General features: G+C 44.7%; 1 protein-coding gene across 2 annotated transcripts in view; it reads left to right on the top strand.

Moving 5' to 3' along the window:
* The first annotated feature begins 14 nt into the window (after positions 1-14).
* Styxl2 (serine/threonine/tyrosine interacting like 2) overlaps positions 15-14,372 on the top strand; it is a 31,945-nt gene continuing 17,587 nt past the window's right edge. The window contains exons 1-2 of one of the 2 annotated variants that reach the window (XM_052200886.1): positions 15-1,740; positions 2,333-2,465. In XM_052200886.1, the coding sequence (XP_052056846.1) occupies positions 2,353-2,465 (113 nt within the window). In that variant the 5' untranslated portion in view covers positions 15-1,740; positions 2,333-2,352. Of the gene's footprint in view, positions 1,741-2,328; positions 2,466-14,372 lie in introns of both variants that reach the window. The other variant, XM_052200885.1, reaches the window with a different exon arrangement.

Below are 14,372 nucleotides of genomic sequence, written 5' to 3'. Positions count from 1 at the left end.
TTGGGAAACTTGCTTTTGATAAAGTGATCGCTATAAATGCTTTCCTGGGTGTTGTCTTGTATTACGAATTTCCTGTGTAAATTACTTGCAGTGATCTTTTCTGGCTACCAGGCTTAGTTGGTTTACAAAGTTATTGCTTTCTATTTATTACCCTTGCTTAGTCACGTATAACATTCTTTTACTGTATGTGGTAATTTTCCAGTTCCAACATTCCTGGACACCGTTGTCAGATTATTTTTCTCAGGACAGACCCTCTGATGCTGGGTCTCTACTCGGACTCTATTGCTGACTCCGCAGACCTTAAGAACTGAACAAACATCTATCTGCTCCTTAAATTGTCCTTTACGGTGTGGTAAGATTCATTCTTCAACATCCCCTCCCCTTTAAGAGTTATCTTCTGGCGTCTATAACCTCTGCTCTGTACTTAGGTACTTAGACATCTAGCCAGCCACAGATCATTCTTTCCTGCTGCAGAACCGAGCGCTGTGCTCTCTGCAGCCCCTCCCCACGATTATACCAGTTATACTTCATCCGACGTATCCTGTGAAGGCCTGCTCCTACATCATTTCTCCCGTGAAGCCTTCCCTGGCTTCGTAGTTCAGAGCCTGTGATTCAGTGCAGTGCTCTGAGTTTCTTCTAGGACAGGAACTCCACTCTTACACTTCAGCTATAATTAGTCTCTGTCTCATGCCTCCTAATAAACCGTGAGCTCATTCATTCATTCAGCCAATCTCTGATGCTACTACTCTGGGCACGGTTCCATCTAGCCAGGAAGACAGGATACGTTGGGCTATGAGTCTGACAAACTTAGTCAGGTACAGTGCCTGGTGCATAGGAGGCAACTAGGAAATGTTTACAAACGTGGAGGCAGATGGAAAGATGGATGGAAGAGGGAGGGATCACAATGTGGAGAGAGTGAACTGGAAGCCACCAGAAACGTGGAGGCTGGTAGATGGGAGGGCGCACGAACTCTCAGGATATAGAGGATGACAGGGTGAACTGTGCGTAATTGGAGACTGCAGGGCCGATGGCAGAATGTCATGAGTTCCACCATAGGGTGGCTCGTGACTTCAACTTCTTTAGAGTTTATCAAGTCTTCCAAATTTTTATGTTACTCCTTAGTTAGAACTGGCCATTACCATGGCCATGAATGTGAGACAAAGACGTGAAGAGAAGGTACAATTCCTCCTGCTGTAGGGTCCTCAGATATTTCTGTTAAAAATGTCAGGCCGGTCAAAAGCCATGACTTCTCTTTAATCAAAACACGGTGCCCTCCCCACCGCTGGCTGAGGGCCAACCTGTTCTGTATAATTTTTATTTTCCTTTCCTAGGTTTCTCCAAGATGCTATGAGGTAAAGTTAAGTTGGTTACAAATGTGCTGATTTGGCTTATTTTCAGAAAGTGCTTTGAGGAGGCAGTGTCCTGCGGGAGGCGATGGTTTTCTTTAGGGCCTTCCATCCACAGTGTGAGCCTAGGCTAAACCCACTGCTAGACATCAGTGTCTGAGAACCAGCCAGAAAGGAAAGGGTTAAGTGAAGCCTGCATTCCTTCCACCCAGAGAGCTGCCATTCTAGGGGGCCAGAGGCTAAATTTAGAGACTGGCTAAGGTTTCTTGTTAACAGCTGTCCCTCAGAGCAGAAGCACACCAGAAAGGAGAAGAAGGCCTGGTGCCTCTCTAGCTGGAGCTTCTGGTCATTTTCCTGGGGTTCTTGGCCCTTGGTGAGGACACACTAGCCCAAGGTGAGTGTTTGTCCCCTCAATTCTTCTGTGGTGAGCTGGGATTTAGACTCAAGGGGTGGCAGTTTGCCCTGAGTCCTGTAGCTGGGACTTGCTCTCAGAGACTTCTCGCGCCTTAATAGGCTTTGGAGTAGATCCTCAGCCCAAGGCCCTGATTGACACAAAGTCAATAAATATCACTGAAGGGGGCCTGTTGTCCCTTCCAGTAAGATAAAAGGCGTGCACATTAGTGAAGTTGAAAGGGGGACTTCAAGCGTCCTTTTTAGTCTGGGGAATCCACCGCCTTTCACAAACCTCCGGCACTATACAGTTAAGATAAACCTTGGTTTTCTCTCTCTGCTTCCCTGCTAATATCCATGAAAGGAGTCAAGATGTCATTTCTTATATATTGTATCACCTCATGGCGTCCTGCTAACAACAGACAGCTGGGCTCCATCTTATTGGTTTTCCTATGGGTTCTTTACCCACCCGGGTATTAGCATGTTGTACCCTCCCCATTCTCAGTCCACTAAGGTGACATTGGTGACACATCCACACCACCCCCAAAAGCCTATGGAGTCCGATTCCCTAAAAACAACCTCTTCCTGCCAGGCAGACAGAGGCTGACAGACTGTCATGGCTACCGGCGGAGACACAGAGGAGGAGCAGGTAGTTCCAAACGAGGAGGAGGAGGAAGCCGACGTGAGAGCCGTACAAGCCCGCTACCTCAGGAGTCCCTCCCCAAGCCAGTAAGTGGGCCACTGCTGAGTGTCGCAAGTGCCCATCTGCATGATCCTGGGCTCTGTTCTCCATGATGGTGGACTGAGGCGTGGCAGTGAGGGCTAGACATTGGTGTCTCCTGAATGTGTGGTGCTGAGGGCTGGTGGGGTGGGGGAGGGTGACAAGCACACAGGGGAAGGCCAAAGACTTCTGGGAGGTGCTGCTGCTGGCCTGAACCTGGAAGCAGGGATTTGGCAGGTCCACCTACAAGATGTGCTTGATTCACCAGGACCAGGCCTGGATAAGGGGTTGAGATGCCAGAAAGTATAAGAGGAGAGATGAAGAAGGAACAAGAAATGAGGGCCAGGCCCTGGTACTAAAATTATTTTGCATCCACAATGGAGGTGTTGATTTCCAAGGGGTAGAAACACTCCCCAGAGGAAGTGGCAGGATGCCAACCGGAGAAAGCCACATCTCCCACTACTCTGGGACAAGTCATTTCTGTTCCGTTAAGAAGAGCACTGATGACTTAGGGTGATGTGGGTTGACAAATCTGTGTGAATTTTAAAGAAAATACACCGGACTAAAGAAATACCATTGGGCTGTAGAGATGATTCACTGGGTAAAGGCGCTTGCAGCCAAGACAGGCTTCCTGAGTTCAGTCCACATAGTCCACATAGTGGAAGGACAGAACTGACTCCCGCAAGTTGTCCTCTGACCTGTGCACATGATCTATGGCGATGCACCTCTCTCCCAGTACACAGAAATAAATGCATGCAATTTTTAAAAATCAAAGAAAAAGGACAGGAGTGTGGAATCACATGTCTTTTACCCCAGCACTTGGGAGGTAGAGAGAGGTGGGTCTCTGAGTTCAAGGCTGGCCTGATTTCAGGATGGCCAGGGATACACGGAGAAACCCTGTCTCATAAGAAGAAAAAAGAAAACAGAAACGCCTGTGAAAACAATAGCCTGTATGCTGGTTTTCTTCTGCCACAACTGAGAACAGAGACCTGCTTCTGTTCTACCGTAGCTCTGCCGACAAGTGATGTGAAGATCACTAAGGTCTTGAGCCCATGTCTGTCTCCCTGTCAATCAAAAGAGAAGTTCGTCTAAGGTATCTCAGGGAACTCTCGCTTTCTCCCTCATTTCTCACCTGACAGGGTACTGAACCAGAGCCTTGGAACATTCTGGTCTTCCCTCTACGCTGAACTGCAACCCTTGCACTCAGCACCTTGACTCCTAAGCATCTATGCCCCTTCTTGAACCCAGTGTTCCTGAGTTCTCCAGGAGTCTCCCTCACTGGCTTCAAAACTCTCTGGTGAAGGAGGGTAGCTCATCAAAATAAGCTATGTGCTTCGGGGCGGTCTAAGCCCCAACACACAGGGTCAGGCACTCAGCCTGGATGGGACGTAGACATTTCACCTTTAAGGTTCAGCATCATGTGATAGTGCCTAGAAAAGCCAATCAGAGGTAGAGATTTAAGATGGTGTCGTACTCTTCCACACTTCCTGTATTAGTCAATGTCCTACTGCTCTGAAGAGACACCATGACCACGGCAACTCTTATCAAGGAAAGCATTTAATTGGGGGCTGGCTTACAGGTTCAGAGGTTTAGTCCATTATCATCATGGTGGGGAGCACGGCAGACATGGTACTGGAGAAGTAGCTAAGAATTCTACATCTGGATCTTGAGGCAGCAAGAAGAGAGAGTGACCCTAGGCCTGGTTTGGGCTTTTGAAACCTCAAAGCCCACCCCCCACCCCACCCCCACCCCCGGCGACACACTTGCTGCAACCAGACCACACCTAATAATCCCTCTCAAATAGTATCATTCCCTGATGCCCAAGCATTCAAATGTGTCAATCTGTGGAGGTTGTTCTTATTCAAACCAAATTTCCCTAAGGCTCTTGTGTGTGGATGGAGTTTGGGAGTCCTGTATATACTGGTGATGTTGCCGGTAGGCCAAATAGAGGAGTCTTTTTCATTCAGATAAACTCCAAGACAGGTGCCTGAGTGAGCAGGAGCAGAGGCTCTGTCGTTTGGGGTTCACTAGTGAAGGGATAACCTTCTAAAGTCCATGTGCTCACAAGCCTCAAGATCAAAAGGAGTAAAACAGAAGCTGTTCCCTGGGGGGTTACCTCGAGAAAAAGGTCACTTCCCTGTGTTCACAGTCCACCAGCTGGAATTCAGCAAGGTCCTACTTCCTTGCAAAGGAGGATAGGTCCCGGGTTCCCGGGCCCAGGGAGAAGAGAAAGTAAGTTTGTCAATGCACAGCAGTCTTGGCCACAGTGTACCCCTTCAAGCAATTTATCTACCCACGTCAACCTTTGATCCCACATAGGACACTTCTACTGTCTCAGGCCTGAATGTAGCATCTCACAGTCTCACCAGCATGATGGGTAGGAAAGTTTCCATCCTGAGAAAGGAGAGGAAGATGTAGCCATCCTATTACTGGTGAACATGGCTACTCCAGAACTGGAGAAATCTAGTCTAACCCGGACATGTCTCTGGAGAGGAGCACTCTTACCCACCGATCTCCTTGGCCTCTTGGTCTGCAGAGGCCTGTGTTTATTGTCTCCTACTGTCACATGTAAAGTGGGTGGGAAAGTGGGTCTTCCCTGAAGGCTGAACCGCCTCAGCAGGCTATATCTTGATTGGAGCACATACCACCCCAAAGTTCATAGTTTCTTTGAAAATTGCATCCCTTCAAAAACTCGGTAGACTGTGGTCTTTATGTGCTGGAGAGCCGACCCCATGTCAGTTCTGTTTGTGTCTTTCTTCATCAACCTAATGACTGTTATCTGAATGACTGCCTGAAACTAGATATTAAGGCAGGAAGGGCGTATAGAACCTGTTGTAGGTTGCAGTGTATCTGTTGGCAATTGCTGTGTATAGCTAACAAGGGGAAACCGCAAGCATCAAAGATAATCAGCAAGGCAGGGAGAAAGCAAAGGAAGACAGAACCAAAAAATACAGAAAAGGTACAGCAAATAAGAAGGAAAAGTAAAATGTGGGTTTGAATAGATACATAATTGCATTAACTTTGAATAGATCAAATATTCCAATTAAAAGAGCAAAATTATCAGACTCTCTTTTCTTTTGAATCTGTGCATGCTGCTTGTAACATAAGGATATACAAAGGCTAGCAAGAGAAAATTTGTATTTTACTGATTGTTCAGAAGCCAGTGACATAAAACAACAGTGAATTCTGTTGATAATTAGGCACCTGGAAAGGCAAACTGGGGATGAACACACCTTTGGTTAGCGGTGTCTGGCTAACCAAAAGAAGAGATAGAAGATTAGGGATGGCTTTAAGGCTAAGGGAACCCCAACAGCTGGGGCTGGGTGTCAGAAAAAGGTCCCATGGTTGTCAGTTTATATTGTGACTAGCTGGGCAGTTGTTCAGAACTCCTAAGATTATCTTTCTGTGCAATATCTACATGCGGGCTGCTTTAGGGCTTAACAAAACAAGGTTGCTAAATTCCAAGAATTGTGGTTTTTTTTTTTTTTAAAGATGAAGTGTACTAGTTTCTTTATATTTAGACTAGTTTTTTTATACATAGACTATAGTGCTATACTTTGCACATACACACACACACACACACACACAGTTTCAAAGAGAAATAATATAGACTCACAGCTCAATCAAAAGAGTTTCAAGATTGCATTATAAAGAGCAAAATTAGGATAGGAAATATTGTAGACATCTCTCTGGGTGATAAACAGAAGCTGCCACAAGTGTAGACACAAACAGAAGAGATGCCAGTAAAACCCATCGATATCTGACAAGTCAGAGTTTAAGATAAGCATGCTAGGGGAAAAAAAGGAGGAAATTTCATAATGATTGAAGGTTCAATTCACCAGGCAAACATAAACATTTTAAATACCAATGGCCTAACAAGATAGCCTTGAAATACATAAAGTAAAAACACAAAACAAAAACCCAGGGAAGAGGGATAGCTCCTCAGTTAAAAACATTAGGTGTTGTCCTAGAGGACTAGGATTCAATTTCCAGCATCCACATAGCAGCTCACAAAGGTCTGTAACTCTAGTCCTCGAGGACACACCGCCCTCTTCTGGCCTCTGCGGGCACTACATATATCAGTGGGCACATGCATACACTCATACTCATAAAATAAGTTAATTAATTTTAAAAACAACAGAAGTGAAAAACTTAAACTTCAAAATCTTAATCAAATGTTTTTAAAACCTATCTTAACTAGATGATAGAATGAGATAAATAAATCATGACGAATATAGAAAATTCAAACAAAATTAAGCTAATTGGCATTTATAGAATGTGTGTGTGCGCCTAATCACTTCATAATATTCATTTTTATCATGAGCATATAGAATATTTACTAGAATAAGACAGTTAGTGTGCTATGCATATACCAACAAATTTTCTGACCATAGTTAAACTGTGGTATAAACACACACACACACACACAGTTAAATTAAACCACATTTACCAGTACATCATGCTCACCAGAATATCGAAAATGAAAGTCTCTAGTGACAATATTAAGGAAGGTGTGAATGAATCAGTACTCGCCTGCCTTGCTGGTGAGAGTGTGAATTGGCAGAATCAGTCCTCAGAGCCTTTACACTCTATCTACTAAAGTCAAATGCATTGGCTCTCCGCCAACACAGCAAGCTCGCTCTTGAGCTATCCAAACAAAAATGAGTAAAACGCGCGCCAGGAAATATATATGCAAACACCATGAGCTGTCCAGTTAACACTAGACTGGAAAAATGAAGTCGGATGTATACAAATGCTGCCCTGGAGGACACGTGTTTTATTAGCTGTACCCTGACGAGGTTGGGCTTCTCAGATTGTTGGCTGAGAAAGGCAGATTGCAAGTGCACTGGAAGTAAGGGAGCCACTGAGGTGAGGGGGAGGAGCCAGAGTGGCACAGGTTCGCCAACCACAAGACAAAAGCCCTTGCTATTGAAATATACCTGTGTGGGACCCTTCGCCCCAAAGCAGCCAGCCCCGCTTCCCACTTAAAACTAGGGGCTGAGCACAAAATATAAGAGCAATAAGCTGAGTAACCTTCAGACACGGTCCGTCCACAGCAGATTTTTCTCTGGGTCTCAGTGACGGCTGCCCACCCGCTGCTTCTCCTGGTTTGTGTCTACTACTTAACAACTTCCCGCAAGCAGACCCCTCATCAGCGACCTTTCCAGACATCTTCCAGGAAGGCACACACAGGATGACACATCATGGGCTATTTCTTCCTGCCATTTAGCCACAGTCTTTAGTGTGAGCTATTACTATCTTACACGATAAGCACTGGCTTTGGGAGAAGCAATCCCACGGCAATGCAGGGAGTGAAACTTAAACCTAGCCTGATGATCCATTCCCAGTGGGACTATTGTTCTTGTTATTGGTGGTGTGTGTGTGAGTCTCTGTGTGTATATAGGTCTGTGTGTGTGTGTGTGTGTGTATGTGTGTGTGTGTGTGTGTGTGTGTGTGTGCCTGTGCATGATCATGTGTGGGGATAAATGTGTAGTATAAAGCTCAGAGGTCAACCTCAAGTGTCACCCCTTAGGCTCCACGTCCCGTGCCATTGAGACAGACTCTCTCACTGGCTTCAGGTTCACTGACTGGGCTGGACTGGCTGCTGTGTGAGTTCCGGGGATCCTCCTGCTTCTGCTTCCCTGGCACTGGGGCTATAAGCACATGCAGAATGCCTGGCTTTCTACCTGGGCTCTGGGAATCTAATGCGGGTTCTCACGCTTACACAGCAGGCACCCCACTGACTGAAAAGACAGCTCCCTGACTAGGAGAAAGCATCTGCAGGTTATATATCTGACAGAGTATTTGTGTCTAGAATACAGTTCTTTAAGCCCTCAAAATTCAATGAATGTATTATAGCTCTCAAAATTCAACTTAAAAATGGACAAAGGATATGTGCTTCACCAAACATGATATACATACCATCCATAAGCATGTGAAATTATGCTCAAAACTCCTTAGTCATTGGAAAAATTGGAACTAAGCTCATGATGAGTCACCACTGCATACCCACTGGAGTGTCTGAAATGGAAAAAGCAAAACAAAACCAATCAAATGGAAACCTAACTGTCCCAGCTGTCCATGAAGATTCAGAAACAGGAACAATCTTAGGCTGGAAATACAGAGTACCTCCCTTTCACGAACTGTCATTTGTTACAAAATTGCACATATACTTACTGTCTTAGTCAAGGCTTCTATTCCTGCACAAACACCATGACAAAGAAGCAAGTTGGGGAGGAAAGGGTTTATTCAGCTTACACTTTCACATTGCTGTTCATCACCAAAGGAGGTCAGGACTAGAACTCAAGCAGGTCAGGAAGCAGGAGCTGATGCAGAGGCCATGAAGGGATGTTTCTTACTGACTTGCTTCCCCAGATTTTCTCAGCTTGCTCTCTTATAGATCCCAGGACTATCAACCCAGAGATGATACCACCTACAAGGGGCCCTCCCCCCTTGATCACTAATTGAGAAAATGCCCCACAGCTGGATCTCATGGAGGCATTTCCCCAACTGAAGCTCCTTTCTCTGTGATAACTCCAGCCTGTGTCAAGTTCACACACAAAACCAGCCAGTACACTTACCTAGAGATACTCCTATCCCTGTATGGTCCAGCCATTCTAGATAGGAACTGAGAAATGATGGCTGAGTTTCATGTAAAGAATTGCACATTGATGGTGGTGGCAGCTTTTTCCTAAGAACCCAGAAGTTAGAAATATTCCAAATGTCTATCAACAAGTGGATGAATAGTCACTTTGGTGCCCTCATACACAAAAACACTCCACAGAAATAAGAGAGCATGAGGTGTGTAAACCCATACAGTTGTGGATGGACCTCCAAGTAATTATGCTGAGCCAAAGCTGCCAGACAAAACCGAGTGCACACCCAGTGATTCTATTCTTATAAAATTACAGAAATTTGAACTCATCTCTCTAGTGACAGAAAGTGGATTGGTGGTTTCCTGAAGAGCACAGGTCAGAGGGAGGGATAAGATGGAGGGCTTGCAAAAGAGAACGCTGTAGCATTTGGGAGAGTTGGTAAAACAAACCTTGCTGGTGGTCATAGTCTCCCACATGGAAACATGCCAAGCTCACCACACTAATGTGCACATTTTAAGTATATGCAATTTGTACATAAATTCTATCTTGATAAATTTATTTTTTTAAGTCATGGGGGCAGGGGGAGCCATTGTAGGGGGCAAGATAGCACCATAGAAAGAACTTGAATGTTGTTGTTGGGATCAAAATTGAGATCAGATCTACTCTTTGGCTCATTAGACATGAGAATATGCTATATAAGTAACAATCAGGAATAGTAATTTTTCTTGGTGGTTGAGAATAGATAACATATATGAACATATTTGATAAAGGGCAGTCTAGCTTATTTTTCTTCAAAAGAAGGATCTCTTTCAGTAATGCATAATGTCAGTACATTTTACTTTAAGGAGACTTGCACACACACACACACACACACACACACACACACGAGTGAGGACACCACTTGTCTGATTCTGCTGTAAACAAATGTTGGGTTCTCAGCAGCAGAACATTGCTTCTGGCTCTGTGTCCCAATACTGAACAGTCCTCCCTGAGACTAGGTCCCTTTTGCTTTCTTGCTTTAGCTGAGGGGTTGACTCTCTCTAAAACCAATATACCAAGTTAGCAGATAGCTCGCCAGCAGACTCCTCGTTGCTTGCCTGTCAAGATGGAGCCTTACTGTGAAGCCCAGAGTGGCCTCCAGCTTGCTGTCCTCCTGCTTCCGACTCCCAAATGCCGAGGTTACAAGAATGCTCCACCATGCCCAACTCTACAAACCCTTTGTTTTTGTATTTGTTTTCTAGGATTCTGAACAAATTATAGCAACATTTTTGGATAAAAAAATCATAAACCTACTGTCTCATAGTTTGGAAGGTGAGAGGCTTGATGCAAGGGTCACTTTGACCCTTGTTCCCACTGAGGCTATGGAAAACCCCTCACTTGTCTCCTCTTAGCTTTGGTTGGCTGTAGCCACTCTTGCCTTGCAGTAGCATTATCCACTTCCTTTCCTCTTTGTCTCCAAGGATGTTCACCATTGGCTTTGAGTATAATCCTTATCTGCGGTGATTTTATCTTAGTATATTTCATTCACCATGGTTAGATTTTAAAAAAATGCAAGTTTTAGGCTCTGAGAGATACACCTTTGCAGGAGAGGACACCACCATCAATCAACCTACCACAGCCCTAGATCCCGCCCTAGCAGACTTTCCTATGAGACAAGAACTTGAATGTTGTTGTTGGGATCAAAATTGAGATCAGATCTACTCTTTGGTTCATTAGACATGAGAATATGCTATATAAGTAACAATCAGGAATAGTAATTTTTCTTGGTGGTTGAGAATAGATAATATAACATATATGAACATATTTGATAAAGGGCAGTCTAGCTTATTTTTCTTCAAAAGAAGGATCTCTTTCAGTAATGCATAATGTCAGTACATTTGACTTTAAGGAGACTTGCACTCTGAGCACTCCAGCACATGGCCCAAATGGCCATTATTAACACAGCAGTTGTAACTGTAGCTCCAATGTGAAGTGTGCTGTCGTCCTGGAAGGAAGTCTTCACATTTTAAGCCTCATCTGAATCACTTCCCGTGATGTAAGAACCTGACATGAGGATATAGACAATGGACAGACATGGAAAACTTCATTTCTAACTGAGGCTGACCTGGGTTTCAAGCACCTTAGATGCAAAGCCAACCACTGGGAGCCAAGCTCCCTGGGGAAAGGCCTAGAGCATCTGTCTTCCAGGCAGACAGAAAACAACAACAACAATAATAAAACAAGTTAACAGTGAAATGCGAAACCCTGTAGCTCAACGAGGGTGCTTCTCCCTCACCTAGAATCTCCATTTTATCTCCTAGCAACCTGAAGAAATCGGGGTGCACACTGACTTCTGCCCACCTCTCTTCCCTAGCATTTTCCACAAAGGTCAAATCAAAAGGTCACCCCCTCCTGAGACTCCACCCCTATTTCTTTTGCAAGAGTAATTAGGCAAGACTTGTAGTTCCATGCTGCCACTAGGCTGCCTGACAATCAGTCCAGTGCACTGGCTTTCAAACTTTGCTGTGTATAATCTGCCACCAAACAAACCATTTATCTCACAACTCAGAGTTTATACACTATACATATAAATTTTTAAAATTTTCTCAAGCTACCCTTATCCTGTACACTGAATGGTGGCTTCCTCCCTCCCTCCCTCCTGCCCTTTTCCCTCTCTCCCTACCTCCATCCTTCCATTTTTGTTTTTTTCCATTCCCAGACACAGGGCATAACCCACTGAATTGATTTTATGATGCACAAATGAGCCACAGTCTGCAATTTTGAAAAACACAGGTTTGAAGAAAGCTGCGCCGTCGCCCGCTCCTGGTTAGGAAGTCCATCAAATCCCCTTTATTGTGCTTTTTCAATTCACCCTCAAGGCTTCCTTAGCTGCTGCTTTCCTGATCCTGTGATGAGGTATGTATCGATCCTAGATCCTCCTTTTTCTGCCTGTCCTCTGGAAGAGCTAGCCTTGCTGCTTTCTAATCAGGGTGTGCGTGTCGCCTCACCCCATCTCAGGAATACTGGTCGAGGCACAGATGTGGTCATAAATCAAAACCTCAAGGCTGCCAGCTCACTGACCTTGCAAGTATCAACAGGACCACTGTGTTCTCTCTCTCTCTCTCTCTCTCTCTCTCTCTCTCTCTCTCTCTCTCTCTCTCTCTCTCTCTCTCCTGATTCTCTGCAGAATGTACTTTTCAGTTTTATATACTCCCTCATTATTAGACTTCATAAACTGTACCTGTGGCAGAACAATATTAGGTCTGTTAGGTTTATATCTTTTCACAGCAGCAGACTTAGAAAAATATTAGTGTCCACATTCCACACTCTACACTAGATGATGCTGAGCAGCCTAGAGCGGACTACTGTGGGGCTCCAGAGGAAAGGTTTGTTCTCCTTGTTTCCCTGTTATAAAGCTGACAACTCCCCCAAAGCATAGATCTTCCTGCTACCGCGTCGTGGTCTCTGACTCAGGAGCCAAGTTCAGTCTTTTCTTCCAGGAGCAGGAATAACTCTCAGGCGTATCTATTGTTAAATTTTAATTATAAATCTTTCTTCAGAGTCTCAGAGTTTAGGCACACTTAGGACAGAGCCTCAATTTTTGCATTAGTCATTTGAAACCAAGTCTGAAAAGTAGCTATGGCAGCACTTGCCTGTAATCCCAGAACTCAGGAAGTAGAAGCAGGAGAATTCTAAATTTGAGGATAACCTAGGCTATGCAGAGAGTTCAAGCCAGCTTGAGTTACACAGTGAGACCACATGTTAAAATAAAACAACAAAAACAAACAACACAGACCATTCAGGCCAGACTGAGTTACCTAGTGAGACTAGGTGTTACAAAAACAAACAAAAGAGGCCAGACAAAAGCACCGATCTTCATGATTTGAAGGGACCATAGTTTAAAGGAAACGGCATGGTCAAGGTCCCCTAAAAACAGATGAACCAGGTCAAGCTCCCACCAACACCACATGCTGAACTCCTTGTGGGGCATCTTTCCACAGCAGACAACTGAGGGCCCATCTTGTGTTACTTTCGATCAGTGTCAGATCATAGATGTGAGAAAGCCTTTTGGGGTCCACCATGGATGACAGCTTGTGAAAGATGCTCTCTGGAAGCTCTCTGCACAAAGCACAGGGTGGCTGTCTCTGTAGTTTGGAGAATTTCTTTTTCTTGGGAAGTTTATATAACCCTAAAGAGAGGCCTTACACATCTTCTAAGTTTCAGGAACTTCCTGAGACTTGTGAGTTATTTACTTCCTGAGTCGTAAGGAGCCTTCTTCCTTCCTCCGGAAAGGAGTGTTTCAATGCAGAGGAAATTGCTATGCAACATATGAGAGCTAAGGTTCCCTGGGAGAATGCCACAATACAGCAAGAGGAAGCTACCTCAAGACCTGGGCTCATTGTCCAGCAAGGTTGCTAGAGGAACTAAACGAACCACCACCTTACCCCCAAGAAAGACCGAAACCAAAGAATAGATTGTATTTTACTGCAATACTTGGGGGGAGGGGTGCTGGCAGGCACATAGAATGGAGAAAGGCACATTGACTACAGGCAGCTTCATTTAAAAAAAATGGATTAAAATGTCTTAATCAAAGACAAGCAAAGACTAGCACAGGAGACAGATACTTAGGAACACATTTCATAAGCAAGTCTAAAGTTTCATTTGGTAGAATAACAACACAAAGGAAAGGAGTATGGCGTAAAACTGGAAAGGACATCTCTAAAGAAGAGATGGTTAACTCAGACCCAAAAGAAGAGAAGACAGCATCCATGCTACTAGAATGGGATTCTGCCAAGACCCGTGGCCGTTGAGAAGACTAGAGTTCCAGACAGGAGCAGACTGTGGAGAGCCTGGTGCAAGCACTTGGGCTGGAGAGACGGTCAAAGAGCAGGACCTTAGAGACTGTGAGGTTTGATTCCCCTGATGAGATGCAGTTTGCTCCATGCCTGGCATAATCCAGCTAGGCAGACAGCCATCTGTTTATCAGTTTTTATCCATTTGTCAGGTACCATGTACTTACCCATCCACTATTCATCTATCCCCATGTGCTGGAGACAGGCATGAGACAGCTGCCTAAGCTGTCCCTATGTCACTGGGTACTCTATTGTTTTCATTGTTTCTACCAAGCATCGAGATTTCTAAAGGTTTCTCTAGTTCTCTCATGCAATAGTAGTATCTGCAGTCATTCCCTCCTGAATTAGCTACTTTCCTCTTTGCTGGTACAGAATCCCCAATGAAAGAATTAAAGAGAAAGCAGGGTTGGTTTGGGCACACAGTTTCAGAGAGATTGTAGTACCCCACAGCAGGGAAAATGGTGACAAGAATAGCTTCATCTTTGGC

The sequence above is a fragment of the Apodemus sylvaticus genome, chromosome 12 (assembly GCF_947179515.1).
Source record: "Apodemus sylvaticus chromosome 12, mApoSyl1.1, whole genome shotgun sequence".
Lineage (NCBI taxonomy): Eukaryota > Metazoa > Chordata > Mammalia > Rodentia > Muridae > Apodemus > Apodemus sylvaticus.
This window is presented reverse-complemented; position numbering and strand designations above follow the sequence as displayed.